We start from the raw sequence: 18,114 nt of genomic DNA, 5'->3' as shown, positions 1-18,114 counted from the left end.
AGCTTCCAGGCCAAGAAAGATCATATTTTTGCAGTTTCTTCTTGGGCTAATAAAAGGTATCCCACCTCTGAACCGGGCATTTCCAGCTAGCAAGAAGATACAGCCCACGGGGAGGGCCCTTTTGCCTTGGCACACAAACAAAGAGACTATACCTCTTCTTTGCTCAACTAGACCACAGCCGAGTGCAACGCACCATCCACTATCAGCCCACGTCCCACCACATCGCCACGCCCGCCTGTGGCAGCATCAGTGACAACGCCGTACGCCTGGCAGGACGGGAGGAGAGAGGCTGCAAAATCTCAGCTGCAATCGAACGTTTTCAGAGCGACTTTCGCATCCCCGATCTGAAGTGTGAAATAAGCCCTGCAGGACTGTGACAAAAAGAAATAAAATTAGCTCTGGATAATCTACCAAATGGAACTAATTTTCAACAGACAATAAAGGGCACCAGCTATCCTGGGAACTGCAGAGCACAATATCAAAATTAATGATATTCAGCATCCCTTACGCTGATAAAGACAAACAGCTTGCTAAAAATGGGACTAGCACGTAAAGCCTGAGCCTCCTCGTCAGCCAAGGTCTGTACCAAGCGGCACAGAACCAAGAATAGGCAGGGAAGGCATTTTCCCACGTGGGCAATGGCACCTTTGCCTCTCTCAGAGCAGCTCTGGTTTGGAGACTGCGCACCGCTCCCCCTGAGCTTGATGCGAGAAGGGTTTTGAGACTGCCTTACAGACCGACCGAAGCCAAGAAGTCCCCATACATTTCCGTGGACTTACCGCCGTGATCACCTAATCTGGTAACACAAGCCATGGGGCTTCCCTAAAGGAACGCCCATTTGAACTAGAGCATCTCGCTTCGAAAACAGAGCCAAACCTGATGTAAAAACTCCCGGGGATAGCGCCTGACCCACAACCCCCGTTTGCCACCCTCGAGATGAAACCTGCGCCCCCATTTCTCGCCTGACTCATCCCGGGCCAACCTTCAGGCGTCAGGTTCTTTGCTAGACTGCAAAGCCCTCCCTATTATCGAACTCCTGTAGGTAATTGCCGACCATGATTAAGTCACTCAGTAACCTTGTCTTGTTACGCTAATAAATGCCGTGCGATAGATGCGGAGCTGCTCTGAAAGACTGGCCCCTGCTTTGACGGCCAAACAGCAGCGGATGCCTTTCCAAGCCAAGGGCCTCGGTATTGCGGTAGGATGCAACCCTACGGACACCGAAGGAGGTGCACAAATAACCATGAAGATTATTGTCCGCGGCCGACAGCTGCAAAGTGGGATACAGAATCATCTACCTGGCAGGGACCTCTGGACAACATCAGGATTGCCTCTACCTATGCCATCCCAGGCGAGAGCTTCCAGCGACAGAGATTTCCAGCCTGCCCCCATGCTGAACCACCTCGGGGTTAAGACGGTTCTTTCCTAATATCAGAGGCCTGAATCTCCTGTGCCGTTTTACTGCATGGGCTGCAGAAAGATTCCTTGAGCCCCCGGGGCCAACTGCACACGTTCTGCAAACCCCAAATGCAAAAGCAGATGCTTTTGCATTTTCAAGACAGGTGGCTCTTTCTGCTTGACCTCTTGCACCAAGAAGATGGGTGCACAGAGGCTGCACGTGGACCCTGACAGGACGGGTCCAGGCCATTGCAGTCAGCGAGATGTGGAGGAGACCAAACAGCTTTCACAAGGCAAGCGCGCCGGATTTGACAGCGGCTTTTATATCATTTATGCCAAGCGGGGAGGAGTGAATTAGATCTGGGAACAAACTCCTGGCGACTCTTCTTACTGCACTGGTGTTTACCTTTACACCACTGTGACACATCAACGTTCCTCGCCATGAAGCCTGACACCGATTCATGTAAAATTGAATAACACTCCTATATGCCGTAAATAAAATATTAATAACCAGGCTCATTAATGTCATTCTGCATAAAGTGCATTAAAACACATTCCACGGGAACACTTGTTCAATTGCTTTTCACTAAGCAAAAATGACAGCAGAGAACTGAAAGTACTTATATCGCATACTGTGAAATTGCAAGGGGCGGAAGACACGTATTACAGCTGTTGCAGGGCTAGAATTTTTCACAGTTTGTGTCTCCAGTCACTGAGTTCTTTTGTAACCGAGGCAATATAAAGGCTTTCATGGTAATATTCCTACGTAGCCCCCTCCATACCAACATCTAGACCAACCAACGGCAAAAGGTTAACAGCATTTCATTCCGCCGAACCACCGACACCGTTCCTTTACGAGGCAGCATTGGATCCCCCTTCTCTGCATCTGCGACCCCCTGCTTGCCCATGGAGATGCCGAATGCATTTTAGCACGAGGATCACGGCCCAAAGCGGTACCCACAGTACTCGAAGCCTTTTTCCAGCATCCAGCATCCCAGGCTGTCCCTGAAACTAGGTCTCCATCACTCTGCAAGCATCGAAGCTTGGCAGTCAGAGAAAGCCAAAGGAAAGGCCAGAAGACGAGAGCCTCGAGATCGCTGGAGAGCCGCCCAGGTTCTGCCCCGACTCCTGTGCTCAGTCTGTACCATGGCTTCAGGTGGTCACCGCTAGTGTTTCAGGCTGAACTTTTCAACCCCTGCATAGTGAAGTGTCCAGCAGTCCACAAGCACTTAGTAGGCTGAGCTGAGAGCACAGCTGCCCACGTCTACCTCCTTTGGAAATCTCCACCTTGCTGGGCAGCTTGCGAGGTTGTGGCTGGGACCTGTTATGTGTGCGCGTGTGTGTAGCATGGCTCTATTTCCAGCCAGGTTGGCTGCCAGTCCCCGAGGCATGCAAAGCATTCGCAGTGGGAAACGACTCTTACCTTGCAGCCTATTATGTCAAAGAGAACATAAGAAAGGAATGGATAACTGTGGATAGGAGAGAACAGGCTGGCTGATTTTATTCTTTATAGAAATGTCATTTTTTGTTCCCTGCCTAGGCCTGATGTGATGTCAAGTCATCCGAGACGCACACATTTGTGAGATGTCTTGGCAGCTAATTTGCTGTTGTACAGAAATTCACAGAACCCAAGGTTACAACTATGGGCAGGACAAAGAAAGGACTGTACCTTAAGTTTTTGGTTCACTTTCTTCACTCAGAGCTCTACATACTTGCATGGAAAAGCCACGCCAGGCTTGCTTAATGAAGGACATACTTTTACACACTGCACCAACCTTCAAAGTGAAAGGCGTTTGCAATTCAGTTTCAGCTCAGTGCTAGCAACAAGCAGAACCGATAATTAATTAAATTCCCCATGAATCCCATTCCAAAGATCTGTCAGTCGCTGCTGCAAGGCCTTTGCCCATGCCGAGACCACCTGCTTTAGAGGACGAAGGAGCAAGAGAGAGGAGAGATGAATACGCCGGGCGAGGAATCAAATTGGTGACATGTCACATGGTGGAGCAAAAGGCAATTTCGTTCAAGCCTGGCACAGTCTGAGGGAAGCTGGAAGCTGCCAAACTCGGTTCCCTTAATCCAGCAGCTTCCCATCCCGGGGTGAGCAGTATGACAGGCCAATAGGGGGCGCTTCTGCACTGAGCCGCCCGACCACCTGCCAAGGTCCGAGTGCCTCCCCTGGGATGCCTATGACCGGCCAACACCCTTCCTACGGCACACCCACAAGCCTGGGGTAACCGCTGCCACCACCCGGGGTCTGGTCATTGCTCAGGCCCTGTGCCCCCTGGGGTACACAGGCCTTGCAGACCTTGAGGGCACTTGGCCCATTGCGAGATCTTGGGGGTCTTCCTTTAACCTGAAGCACAGACGGTTGCCTCCCTTAGTCAGCCCAGCCAAGGGAAGAAAAAGACGCACACGTTCCCTCTCAAGCATGTACCCCAAAGCTGGTCATAGCTTTATTGGGTAGAGTAGTAGGCCTGGGGAGAGGTACAAGTCAGAGAAGTCTCAAAAGCATACCCTGAGCAAACAGAACTGGTCTGATAGCCTTTTAACATGCTTCTCCATTACTGTACGCTACCTTTCTAGTTAAGGTTCTGGTCATTTACTCACTTCAGCATCCTGGAAGAGAGCGAAAGTTGCCAAGAGTCAAGTTGCGGTGCAAAGGTCCCAACATGGTTCCCCCCCTTCCTGGAGAGCCTCTCTCTTAAATAGCCCTCCTGACCTCACCTTCCAGACTCGATCAGGGGCAGGTGTTGTTGGTGGCCGACCAACAAATGTGAAAAGCATCACACCCTGACCTGGACTCAAGCCACTGCCCCCCCCTCCCCAGGTCACGAGGCCAGGACTCAAGACAATAGAGGCTAGGTCTCCATCCTTCCAGCTGACTCAGATCACATACGCCATAACCCAGGGCAACCAAACTGATGGATGGGTGAGAAAACCGAGACAAAAAGAAAAAAAACAACCCCTAAGGCAGGAGGCTAGAATGGTGGTGCTTCGCAAGCAGTTGAACAGGGCTGGGTGGGAAGCCCCCAAGCTTCATGCCCACGTTGTTATATTCTTGAACGTCTGCCCTTCGACAGCTCGACTAGCTGTTGGCCGAGGGCGGCAGAACAACCAGCATCCCCGGACAAGGGGACTCTTCTTACATGGTGTGGTCTTGTACCAGCGCTACCGGGACTCGCTCTCCTGCCCGTCACTGGCGGGAGACATCCTCAGAGATGCTGAGATGCCACACTGCGAGCTTGGGAGCCAAACAGCAGGCACCAAGGGACCAGCTAGGGCTTCTTGTTTGGATACACCCATTGGGTAATTAGAGCGACAGGGCTCTCCCGCCAGGCTTGCAGTCAGATAAGCCGCTCCAGCAGACGCCGTCCCGGCAGATTAAGTGGAAGCTGGTATGATACTTCATATTCAGTAACACATACCCAGGGCTGCAAACATCACTCAAGTGCAGTAACTCGTTAGGGAGACATAAAAAATACACCTTCCTGTATTGCTCATGGAGAAAACTTCCCAAAGGTTTGAAGCTTGTCGCCAGGTAGATAAGGCTGTCAGATGACAGCATTAGCTTTCTGGGACCTGCTGACTATCAGAGCAGGAGCTTTGGAAGAGATTGAGTTGGCAGGTCTGGAAACGCATACAAAATGCTTTCAAGAGACATCAGGCTGGAGACTAATCTGAGAGGCGTGGACAAACATTGCGCAACAGCTTGAAAAGCTTCTCCTACTCAGGCCAAGCACCCGATTTCCTTGGCTAGGCAGCCATGCGCTTCCTTGTACCGCCGGTAAGAGCTGCGCACAGGGAAAGGACAAGTACTACTGCCAAGGCAACTTCTGATTTCTCTTCCTTCTGCATTCCTGAACAGAAAACAAGGCTTCGCCGTTCTGTTTGGGAGGACAAGCTGCTGCTTTACCTATCCCTCCATTGCGGCTGCCCTTAAATATCGCTCCACGCTTATTTGTCCAAATACAGATTCATATTTAATCAATAAATATTTTATGCTAACGTTATCAGGAAATCAAAAGATTGTGGACTTCAACCAATGCCACCAACTCCAATACTATAAATCAAACACTAGGTTCCCCCCTCTAGTCAAAACAGAATTAATATTTAAAACACGGTGGTGCAGGCCACCTGGGAGGACATGAAAAGGAAATGAGTTTGCCATCCAGCGAATGCCGAGATAATGCACCCCGCCGGGAATGCAGGGCGCATGTGAGAATACAACCGGCTGACACGCACAAGAAGAAGGGAAAGCAAGATGGGCCGTGTTGTGTTGCTTAATGCCACCACCAAATAGGAGAGTTTGCTCAGCTAGATAGGCTGGCAGATATCTGCTGACTGCCGGTGTTATCATTTTTACTTGATGCTACACACAGCGTTGCGGCTGCTAAAAATAAAGCTATTTTCTCTCATTGATTGTACTGCCCGAGAGCTCTCACTCCACCCTGGTTATTACAGGAGTTACAATACAGAGCTCTCCCTTCTGCATCTCTTTTCCCATCTAATCCTCGGCACCATTAGTCTCCCAGCAAACATCATACACGAAAACATATTACAGCACAGGGGAAACAAAACCCCAGAAGCAAGGAACAAGACTGCTGTCTCGCTGTGCCATTATTCTGAGAGCCGGGGCACATTTTTAAGACAAGGCGTCTTAAATCCTCTCCATTTACATCTCTCAAAAGGAATTTAAAAAAATAAATAAATTAATGCGGCCCATAACCAAACGCAGACCTATTTAGGAGCCAGAGTAGACGATGGCTAGCACGACAGCCCGCTGAGAAATCCCGCACTATGATTTGGGGAAGCAGCTCGCCGGCTCTCGAGTTCAAGCTGAACAACAGGGACCTTCATTCAAGGAGGAAGAAAGCGCCTGGGACAGCTCAGGATGACAAACGCATCGGAGAGCCAGGAAGCCTAACGCAACGCAGCTTTTCCTTGCGAGATGCAGAACCACAGGCTCCGGGGCAGAAGCGGGTTTTGCTGGCAGCCTCCTTCAGAGGGTTTCTCAGCTGGGAGCTAGTCACAGACGTGCAACTACTTTGGGATCCACGGTCATGTCGATGGACTAAGGCCACCTAACTGCTGTCTGCCTAGGGAACCTGCGTCCCAGGGGCACTCACTCCTCATGTGAAGCCTGAGGGATTTGGGCTGAGCTCCCGAGTATGAACCCACAGAGCATCCTTCTGTCCACGAGGTTTCCACACACTGCTTAAATGAGGACCGTCTCTGGGCATTAATGCTTCACTGGAAAGCAAGTTTCTGCCAACCTTGCAGCACACAGCACAGGAAAGCAGTGCAGCAACCCTCACTACCCACGGGAGCCCGTAACTTCGTTTCTGGGGCCAGCTCCCAGGGGTGGATTCCCCGATGCATCTCGAGCAGCACCACAGTAGAGCTGGCTGGGCAGCTGACATGCAAATGTCACACTTTCCATTGGAAAAAGCCACTTTGCCAAAACCAAGCATTCCTGCAGGGAGGGGGCGGCTTTCATTAACATCCTGTTTCTAAAGAAAGCAATTAAAAGTTTCGCAACGGCATGACCATTCCTTTTGGGTCCCAACAGCTCATTTGGAAATCTGCGGTAGCGACAGCAATAAACAAAAGTGCAATCCAAGCGGTGCTTTCTGGAGCTTGCAAAACGGATCCGAGCGGCCTGACCTCAAGGGTTTTTTCAGATGGGGATTCTCAAAATGCAAAACTCCCTGGGGACGGAAGAACTGTCCCCCTCTCGGGTCTACAGTCGAACGGTTGCTGGGCACAGCAGGGTTCACAGTTTGTAGGTGCTAGAAGAAGCACATTTTAATCAGGCGGCTTTTCTGGGTCGCCTTCAGAAAAGGAAAACAGCACGTTGCCCTGTTTTTACTGAAAGCTCATGCTTGTGCTCCTGGCACTGCCAAGACACGGGTGTGAGGTCCCCTGACGCCATGCAGAAATTGCACCTCTCCACGTGGGGCACGAGGCACCTTGCCCAACAAGCCTGCAGGCAAAGCAAGGATGGGATTTTTGCTCGTGCTTTGTCAGGACAGGGACTAACAAACAGAAAACCTCCCGCAAGCCACATCCCAACACCAGTTGATGCCAACCTCCCATTTGTTACAGACGCTCCCTCCTACAAGAGGGGCCTAGGGCCATAAAACGAAGGGCGCTAAGCAGCTGAACTGCTAAACAAGTCAACCGAGGTGGGAGGGGAGAGCCAATTTATTAGGTGCACCAGTCTGCACTGCACAAACCGCTTGCCTGACAAAGGGCCTGCACTCCCCAGAAAGTCGACAGGAGTGGGGCACCCAGGTGGCTCTGCAACAGTTGGGAATGGGACTCGTGCCCCTCAAAGCGCTGTTTAACAAAACTGCCCTCTAGGTGCATTATTAACAGGGATGATCTTGATAGCAGAGCTGGGGATGGCTCCCGAGGGTGACCAAGTTAGCTTTGCTATCCACCCCCCCCCCCCCCCCCCCCCACAGCTTCAAGGTCCACGGACCAGTGGCTCTCAGCGATGATTATCTCCAGCCCCAAAACTCCCACGTGACTTACAGGAATAACCCAGGCTGTTTGGAAGCGTGCTCACTATTTTCTAAAGCCTGTTGACTTACGTGCATTGCACCTTTGGTATCCAATTTGAATTTGAATTCAGGGTTAATAGGCAATCAAGGAGGTTTGCCCCCGGTTCACAGACCAGTAGCCCATGCGTTTAGGCAGAGCTGGGGGCTTAGTCAGGATACTGATACTTAGTCAGGGTGAGGTGTTCTTGGCACATTTGTCTTTGTAAAGACTATTGCAGCGGTGGAGTTGGGGAGGAGAGCCAGGGGGATAGCCTCTGTTGTGTTGCAAAAACCCAATTTGCAATGCTTATCTGAGTTCCTAAGGCCTGTTCTTCCTAAAAGCAAGGTTGTACGTACATGCTAATTAATACAGTTTACATTGCTTCATTTGGACCGCCCCGGTCTGCATTAAACTTTAATCCTCATTCAATAAGGGAAGACCGTCTGTTTGCAGCTGGACCCCTTGGGTATCGTAAGCATGCGTCATATTTATCAAGTAATATGTCAGGCTTCCACCGGGTAGACAATGCTGCAAAATCATTTGAAATGACATACGATTGCTGAACGCCTGTGAGAATAATGAATGCTGAGTAACATGCCTCCTGTGCACCCAACCAGCAATGTTAACCAAATGTCATTTCCCCTCTGTCCAGAAGGATTCGAAACACTCATTGCCAATGAGAGGTAACGGCAGCAAATCTCCCCACTTCACTCAGCGGCATTAACCAAGCACCACCAGAACCCAGTCACGTGTGGGCAGTTCACGACCCAGGCGACACTTTGCCTGGGAAAGCTGAGGAACCACCCGTTCATCCCAGACACTCGCTAAATGTGGTCTGGCTTTGCGATGAAAAGCTCAAGCTTTCAGAGGCCCGAGGCGAGCTGCACATGCACCAGGCTGAGAAACCCGATAGGCGAGTCGAGTCGGATCGGCCAAACAGCTGCTCTGCGTTTGGTAGAAGTCTGGAGAAGTGGGACGCCGCAGATGCTTTGCTCCCTTCTGGGGAAAACGGGTGCAAAGCCCATCTGCTCTTCCTTAGCCCAGCCACAGGTCCCCTGGGGGTAGGGACGGCCCATCTGGACCTACTTTCCTCCGACTGCGGGAGGCAGGAAAGAGGTCCTACAGCTCCCCTCCAAGTTCTCCTGTGCAACAAAAGCAGTGAGGCCAATGCAACTGGGGTGACAGGCACTTTCCACCACAAGCGCTGGGAGAACTGAGCGCTCGGGATGCCCGCGGGGTCTGCCCCTCCAAAATGCAAGGTTGACAGGCAACCCCCTTGAGCAGAAAGGTGCTTGCTTTTACAGAGATCTGTGCATCTGCTTGTACGCACATGCTGCCTCCCCCCCGCATTCGTGCACGATTCCAGCACACCAGATATATCCTCAAATCCAAGTTAGGCCATGCAGTTCAGAGCCACAGCCCGTTTAAAAAATGCAGCATGGACTGAGGGGTTTGCTCAAGTCCTCCATTTCCCGCTCTCCCAAGCCACAAGCAAAGGAAGAAAATACTCCACAATTGATTGATATAGTGCTAAATCGCATCCCCAGGCACAGTCAAGTTCAGCACAGTTCAAGGTAGCGATCACTTGCACGTTACCATCCCATTTATTCTTCGCTGCATATTTTCAGCAGGAGGTGGTGAGTCAGCGGCTGTATGAGTCATATTTATGATACTGTGAGTCATCCCGCTCATCCTGGGTACCTCACTATGGGTCTGGGTAACCATTACAAGTTCTATTAGAAACCAAGAAAGGCACAAGCGACAGTATATATTTATGAGTTATTAAAGGACTAACGGGATCATTATGGAACATCCCGCTGGCACGCGCCAAATCTCCTTTACCGCCTTGAAAATCCAACCCATCTCACTCTCTGGTCTATGTTAATTAAATCTTCTTGTGCGCACATAATACACGAGGGTAGAGCAATGCAGAAAACAGCCTTCAAAGAGGGCCCTTCCTTTAGACATTAACGGATGCCTACTGGGCATTTATACACATGCTCGGGTGGGGGGAGAGGGCACTTTAATTCGAGTGGCTCCAAGGGCACCTGGACACATACACTGAGGCTGCTCCAGTGTAATTGCAATAACAACGCTCGGTGCCTGTTTCCACAAAAGTAAGGCCTGCAAAGTAGGGACTCCTTCGCCCGAGACCGCACAGTGAGTCAAGGTACAAGCACAGCACCCCGGCAGGCTCAGTAGGCCACCAATATCCCCTCCGCCAGCTCCAAAAGCGGCACTCCCGTGCGGGCTGGAGATAGGAACGGGCTAATACAGGAGACTCTCTCTGAGATCCTCTTTCTTAGAGAGAGGCACAAGCAATGCTGGTGGGAGACAGCCGTGACCGCAAAGGAATGGATGGTGTGGAAAGCGGCAAAGGAAGGATGGAGGGGAGGGAAAAGCCTGGCCAGGGCGCAGACATCCAAGCCCCAAGAGGACAAGTCTGCTCTGCCCACGCGCAGGCGGCGTATGTTCGCAAAGGCTCTCACCTCTCAACTCTCCCAAGTCCAACGTCTTCCCTAGCTGTTCGAGTAAGTCAGCCCGGGCTGCGTTCTTTTTGTGCTTTTTGCCATCGTAATGCTGCTGGGCCATCATGGGGTTGTTGAACCAGGCTGCGCAGAGCTGGCAGTATCTGTCCGAGTCTCTTCTCTGATGAGGCGAAGGGACGACGGGAGAACTGTCCACGTGCGGCTGCTTGAGCGAACTCAGCGTGGTTTCTGCAAAAGGAAACAAATCAGAAGTGACGCTCTCCCAAGCTAACCACTAATGTTAGGACAAGGCCAGACCTCAGAAGAGACGCAAGGAGGTGCTGGCAGCAGTTACAGCTTCTCATTACAAAGATTACCGCTCCGCACATTTAGAACGACGCCGCTTAAAAATCTGCCATCTGCCTTAAAAACCAAGTGCAAGCGTGCTTAGGCAGCATGATGCCACCACTCGGTTATCTGCCTCGCACCAGCTTGGAGAGAAAAGCCGGGTCTCATTGTGGCGAGGTGGCTTATCATTGCTATGGACCACTGCCCGGTCAAGCTCTCTTTTTTGCAAACCGTTCCTTGCATAAAAATTTGCTGGGGACGAACTACCAAAAAAAAATATATCAAAGCAGAGAGATGCTGCGCATTTAAAGCCAACCCTCTCTCCAAGTAGGAAGATGGTTACAGGTTTATAATCATCTCGTCATTTTTTGCTTCAGTGTGTTTGGACATGAAAAAAACAACAGCCCAGAGAACGCTGGAAGAAATTTAAAACATCATATATAACAAAGGTAACCAGGAGCCATCCCCTTCTCTAAACGTCTTAATGCGGTGTTGACTACTAGGTGCCTCTTCTTGCTCCCAGTGCTTTGCTGGGTCACCACCAGTTTACTCTTGCAAATGCAATCCCAATCCAAATGTTTCAAAAGAAAAATGGACTATTAGTCATCACAGACTAGGGCCTCAGCTTCTGATTGCCACAGCCTCTCCAGCGGATATTATAGCTGACACCGCCACAAGAGATTGTTTACAGTGGCAGAGAGGAAAATTGCAATAATATTGGGATACTGAAGCATGCCGTTATTGGCACTTAATTAGCGTACCTTGCTCATAAATTCCTTTTCACGTGGATTTTTTTTTAATTTTTTTTTTTAACGTCACCTTTTGAGATAAAATGTCTGCCGTCTACATGATTAACAAACCGTGCTCTCGGGAAAGACACTTCTTGGTGTAAGAACAGGAAAACGTGCAGCCTCTTGAAATCAGTTTGAGAGCACTCCTGATCAAAAGGCTTAGCCGAGCCCTAACGAGATCACGTGCGCCGATGATGAAACAACGTCATTATTTCGTTCTGCCAAGTGGGGCCGGAAGCAAAATAACGATAGATTTAGACGTATAATTATGACCTGAACCCCTTGTGCTCTTCCCCGTGCTTCGGGAGCATTAATATACGTTACAAATCTTCAGTTGACCTGCCTGCGAAAGATCTCTGTTAGCTCTCCTCCAGGACACTGTATCTCGCTTCTAAGGTTACCTACAACCAGGCTCCATTTCCAGGGTTTTCTAATGCCTATTGTTTTTGATGACAATGGCAAAGAGATCAGATTTTTGTTGCCCGAATTATTGTTGGCTCTGACACCGTTCTTCTGCTTCCAAAGCCTGGACCTGGGAGCAGCTTAGAGAAGAGATTTCCAGGCTGATACTCCAGATGCACCGGCAAGAACAAGACCCTCCAGAGGATTCACAAAATGAGCTCTCCTGGCCAAGAGTTAACAAAAGGACTGCAGATTTGACCCAAACATCGGGGACGCTGCGAGGGCACAGGATGTAGCATGGCTGAGGTCCGCCATGACCACAGCTGGCAGATGTGGCCCTTTTTTCCTCGCTCTCAAATAAAGGGAGCTGTTCTGCTGCTGACCCCGCTGCAAGCCCAGCGTGAAAAAGGAGCTTCGGGGCACAACTGTTGAGCACTCCCACCTCTGCGAACTGCCTCATCTAGCTAGCTGGGGGTCCAGTTTCTAGCGTTTTGCCCATGTTTTTCTATTTAGAGGCACTGCAGGACCAAAAAGCCTCTCGGTGCCTCTCCCGATCCACTTGCCTCCATTCGCTTCACTTGGCCCCAAGCTCGCAGTCAGTATATGACACCACCTTGTACCAGACCACATACACAGCAATTTGTTCTGTACATTTATTCCTAACACTTTATTCAATACTGAAATCATTCCAGCTCCGGTTTCACATACTCTGGTGTTTTCTGCCATGGAAATATAATAACTAACTCTTTCCTTTCTGCCGCTCACAAAAGGTTTTCATTAAGTAAAGAATAACCAAACCTGCTCTCTGAAAGAACCCACATGGAGCTGTCACTGGGTAGGAAAGCCCAGACTGTATTTTCCTCATCAAGTCACTGATCTGCCAACAAATAAAAGTATTCCCTCTAGAAGCATCAAGCGCCGGAGATGCTAACAAACCAAATACGACACCACCAAGCCCCTAAGCCCAAAAGGCAATGAAAACAATCCAGAATAATGGCAGGAAAATATTAAGTGGTCCTGTAATTAAAGGCTGGGCCCTGAAACGCACACCAGAGGGAAGAGCTACGGATGCAAAGCAAAGCAGGCACTGGTCTGGATGGGAGACCACTACGGCTGTCTGTGCAAGATCACGATTCCTCGGACGCCGCTCTCGGCATCGTGCTGCAATTGAAACCAGGTGTCCACGGGGAATGGGTCTCCATGGCAGATTGTCCTGCCCTCTGGATGCCTGGTGCACTGTGCAGGGAAATGACTCCCTGCACACACTTCTCTGCAATGGTGGGGTCCAGGTGCTTATTCCACTTCAGCCTGACTTTGGAGACGTGCCGGACGCCTCCACCCCACCGGCCTATTTCCATGCACTTAGAATTACGAGCGCGTTTGCCAGCTGCCGCTTTCTGTAAACGGAATCCAGGAAGAGAGGCTGCGTTTGCTCCCACCGCAAAACTGTGCTATTCAAAGGTCTTGCAGCGCTAAACTGCCCTCTTCCTATCTTTATACTTGACTGCTGAGATTATCTGCAATAAACATAGAGGCGCCTGGGCATCTGTCACCTTATAAATACAGCTATTTTTATGTCCCAGGATCCAGGAGTTACAGTGCCGTGGTATATTAGACATGCTGCTTGCAGAGGCCTCAGGCTATAAAGTTAAAAGGCACTGGCTCTCTGGGCCAGCTTTCTCTTGGTTTTTATGTTGGATGTTGTCTTGGAAGGGGACAAGGGTGGCCTAAGTTCATATAGCTAGTAGTGTCATTTGGATTTATAGCTGCTGCACACTAAAAAATGACGACTGTATTTGCTGCCTTTTGCTGCTCTGCTGGCTAAATGGAAGAGTGAACTCTAGGTTATACACCAAAGCCCAGCTCTCATCCACTTACATCGCCAATTAGCAATTTGTGCTGATCAAAACCAAATTCCTGGAGAGGACATCCCTTCAGCCTTGGTCTTCTCCACAAAGCGATTTGAACCCAAGCAAACGGAAAAGCAAAGGCTTCAAGCCAGCAACAGAAGCCCGTGTGCACGGAGAGTGCCTGCAACAAGCCACCAGGTCAAGCATCTTCCCATCCACACGCCTCCCTGTTCGCTGGGCACAGATGATGCTCAGGTGCAAGGCAGCGAAGAAACCATCCTCCTCTTAGTCACGCTACGTGTCTTACAACTACTGCCAGCAAGTGTTCAACCAACAATTGATGCAAAGCACCTACAGCATCTATTGGACTTCAAAATCCTCCTGCACAGAAAGAGATGACAGCCGACTTGGCTCCACGTGTAAAATGTACCTTTGCGGCATACAGGGTTTTCCCACCAAAAAGAGAACGGGGGTGGGGGTCACCCCCCGAGCAGCAGCACGAAAACGAACAGCCGAGCATGGTGCGCCGTCAGGTTTTATAAAATGTGCTCCTGAAATCCTAAGAGCCACGTGTGCCAGGTGTGGGGCTGACTCTCCTTCTGCTACTGTCAGAGCCTCAAGTAGCTTATGCTGGTCTGTCTTGCCTCTTTCGCCGGTGGAGGACGGAAGTGGGGAAGTGCTGCTTTTGCTGAAAACCGGAAACACTTTAGTAGGCTGGCGATGGACCGCTGCTCGACTTATTTCCCGCGCGCAAAGCCTTCTGTGTATAGGCATACTTAGCAGACAGTACGCATTCGTCACCATCAGGCTACAGGAGCTCAGTGTAACAATAAGACGACATTAATGCCTCCTTTCTACCATCCTGGAGGCTATTTTCGACTGCTCCGCAGACAGACGAACGCCCAGAGATGAGATGGGCGCAGGCCGCCGACCGGTTGCCGCCGCGTTCTGCAAATCGCTTTATTTCATCGCTTCCAACAAACCCGAAGCTGAGAACCGGCGCCAGGCGTCAGAGAAGAGACAAAGCCAAGCACCAAGGGAACTTGGCTTCTTGTGTTTCAGGCTGTTAAGAGCGAGCAGATTAATGTGTCCTCAAAAAAGTGGGTGCCTTTGACATCTTGGCATCTCGCTCGCCGGTGTCGCGTCTTACCCACCGAGGCAATGCAAGGCCTTGTACGGCAATTACCTAGTAGCTCGGGAATCATTGCTCTGGGGACACGGCGCTTCCCGAAGAGACGATTCATCATCAGCCAGGCTACTCTCCTGGTGCTCAAGTGCAATTCTCCACCTTCCTGAAAGGGTGTCAGCAGGTCCCCACACTTTGATAAATGAAGAGAGCAGCTCTTCTTCTACCCACAGTCCCCTGCTTTATAACTCGCACTGATGACTGCATTCAGCTTGACAGATGCTGGAGGTGACGGCGGAAATTAATCAAAACTGGCGGCGGCAAAGTCTCCGAGGGCCCCCGCCTCACCCCGCAAAAGCAGCATGTCACCGCCGCAATGACGCATCGCTTTTCCCATAGTGAAAAAGCTTCTCGGCGGATCCCGAGCAGCTCTGACAGAGAAGCTAGACAATCTAACACCTGCATTTTGTTCAGCTACAACAGAAAGGCACAAGTGGCACGTTTCTGAAAGGTATCGATCCCGAGCAGAGATTTCCTACGGTAACAAGCAAGCCAGAGAAGCAGCACTGCTTTGTGCAGAATAGACGGGAACGTATCTGCAAAATGTATCTGTCGTCTTCCTCCGGTGAGAGGACGGGGCCGCTGCGGGGTGACGAATGCTGTTCCAAGCCAGAGGGGAAGGCATCTAGATTGCCTGATAGCAGTATCTTGGTATGCCCTATTTCAGGGACAAAAGTGCTAAGACAAAGAGTATTAGATACGTAACCGTGCTGCTTTGCCCAAATCGGTCAGGGTACACATTATTCACAGTTTAGGATCCACATGACGTGCGCTGTGGTGATGAAGCAGGAGAGAGCTCAAACAAACAGCTGTGTGTACAGCATGGCAATGCACGAGCAGGTCTTTAATCTCTCTCGGGCTGCACAAGCGTGCAGAGAAGCAAGGACGCTTCCTCCCACGCCGGCTTGTTATTCGCCTGGGAAAGCATTCACATGAGCTAAGGTAGACTCTGATGGGTACGTCCATGCACGGGACGATGAACCTGGGCAGCAAGGTGAGCACGGACGGCGTAGGTGTCCATCTTCAATCTGAGCCTGTTCTGAACCAGGGGCCAGCTCTGAGATAGGGGCTCTTGAGGGGGAAGTCAAACCAAGCTCCTGGCTCCCTGCAATTTTGAACCTCTGCCAGGTAATTTCTGGGGGAGCACACCGGGTAGGGCTGGAGGTCTGGGCAATGTCCAAGGAGGCCCACAATTTTAGTAGAAGATGCTTTTAAAATGCAAGTGAAAAGCAAAATGCACTTGCAACACCAACTCTTCTACTAAAGAAAGACTCTCTCTCTCTCTCGGTTTCCCCTGCAGTTTCTGCTGCAGGCATTCGTCTTCATTTTCTCTCCTAAATTTATTTTTGCGACTGTGTGATTTCCAGAGCTGTTTCCCCCCTGCTTCCAGTGCCGAGAAGAGTGTGCCACTGCTTGCGAACGCCGCGACTCGGAGAAACACAGATGTATCGGATCATTTCTCTCCTCGCTTTAGCATACCAGACGAGCTGTGTAAATGCTAGAAACAGGTAGGTGCAAGAGTGCTAGCAGCTGATGGTATGACAAGCCTCAGGAGACCCGAGATGTTTTCGTGTGTCCATCCCACGCCATGCACTGGCTCCATCCCCTCTCTCTCTCTCCCCCCTAACCGGGCAGCCTAAGGGATTTCCTCAGGTCTCACGGCTGGAAGGACAAGGGGAGGCTTTTTAATGGGTTGGTCACTTCAATTCCTTGCCCTCCAAATGATCTGGGATTGGTAACCTGAGCGAGCACTCCTCGGCACACTTGTTCTGCGCTGCAGGTTTGCATCACCGAGGTGCACAGACTGAGTCATCGCAAAACAAACCGGGAGAAGCACCTGCCTGCATACAAATGAAGCACCATTACTGGGCTGACGAAGCCTGGCGTGCCTGAATTTTACTGCTTCAGCACGTGGGCGGCCATCTGAGAACAGTTGGTGTTTGAGGCCTGCCGTCACGTGGACCTCTCAGGCCTGGCTTTCAAAGCCGCCGAGCACCCGCGGCTCCGACTGGGGTCAGCGGGACCAGCAGACCCTCCGAGCCTCTCAAAATCAGCTCCATTACGCATATACTCTCAACGTTCGCGGGAGGAAGATGTTTCCACATGCTGTTTTCCCCTCTGCCTCGTTTGGCCATCCTGCTGGCCCGCGCTGTCCAGGCCGCGGGTAGCTTTCATCCGTTCCTTTTCGTGTTCCCCACGGAGCGGAGAGTCGAACGAGCATGATCCCAGCTGCACGTTTGCTTGTGGGGCGAGGCCGAGTTTGTGCCTGTTGAGTTCTCAGCGTCCTCTCCCGAGTCATTGAAAACTCGGATCATCTGCCGGGCTTTGGTACGGCAAAAGGGCCTGCTTCCCCTCCTCTGGAAAAGCAAGGAAGCATCACAAGCCAAGACACTGCCATGAAGGGGATGTTCTCCTCTGATAAGCGATCCTCATGCTAAGGACTATAACTGCTGAGCCCCAGCCTGCAGCTGGCGTGTTTTCAGGGAACCTGGAAGGACTTTGCCGTGGCTTTCATTGTGGCGCACAACCTGGGTGTGCTCCCTGAACGCTTGAGAGGTAGACTAGACAATTCCCCCATTGCACAAGTGTCATTGCTAAGGTCCCTGGAATACCAGGAGGGGCTGCATTTCGCAGCCACAGCAACAACTTGACAGCTAGAGATTAATATTAATTGTTCTAAGCTAGTGGTTAGCTTCTGAAGAGATTACATTATCATAATATTACATACCCGTTCCCTTTTTCCTTTTATTTCTCTCATAAATAAACTCCGACTATGACTCATCCTTAGAAGAGTTATGGGGAGAAAGCTGCGGGACTGTGGGGTGGGTGCCAGCCTTGGACGGCATCGAGCGGTGCCGTCTGGAGAAGGGAGCAGAATATCAAATCCCTGGACCAGCTGTGCCATCATCAGTCATTAGAGTCAGGGCTAGTGGATTGAGCCCTGGGCCTTCTCTGTGGCTGCCTGAATCTTTCATGAAGATGTAGAGGGCCTGCAGGGAGCCTCTTTGCAGTCTGTGGGAGAAAACTTTGTATTTATGGCCAGGACACAAGGGCAACTCACTCATCCTTGTCCCTACCCTCCACCAGCACACAGAGTCAGCCGATCTACATTTTTTTTTGTTTTT

The 18,114-nt window shown here is 50.7% G+C and overlaps 1 protein-coding gene across 2 annotated transcripts in view; it reads right to left on the bottom strand.

The window, feature by feature from the left end:
• Positions 1-18,114, bottom strand: part of ZMAT4 (zinc finger matrin-type 4) — a 145,292-nt gene that overhangs the window by 34,345 nt on the left and 92,833 nt on the right. For both annotated transcript variants that reach the window (XM_019514432.1, XM_019514430.1), the window contains exon 5: positions 10,434-10,661. In XM_019514432.1, the coding sequence (XP_019369977.1) occupies positions 10,434-10,661 (228 nt within the window). The remainder of the gene's footprint in view (positions 1-10,433; positions 10,662-18,114) is intronic.

Source organism: Gavialis gangeticus, unplaced genomic scaffold (assembly GCF_001723915.1).
Source record: "Gavialis gangeticus isolate Ggan-Ray unplaced genomic scaffold, GavGan_comp1, whole genome shotgun sequence".
Classification (NCBI taxonomy): domain Eukaryota; kingdom Metazoa; phylum Chordata; order Crocodylia; family Gavialidae; genus Gavialis; species Gavialis gangeticus.
Note: the sequence above shows the minus strand (reverse complement) of the source record. Positions and strands in the feature narration are given on the sequence as shown.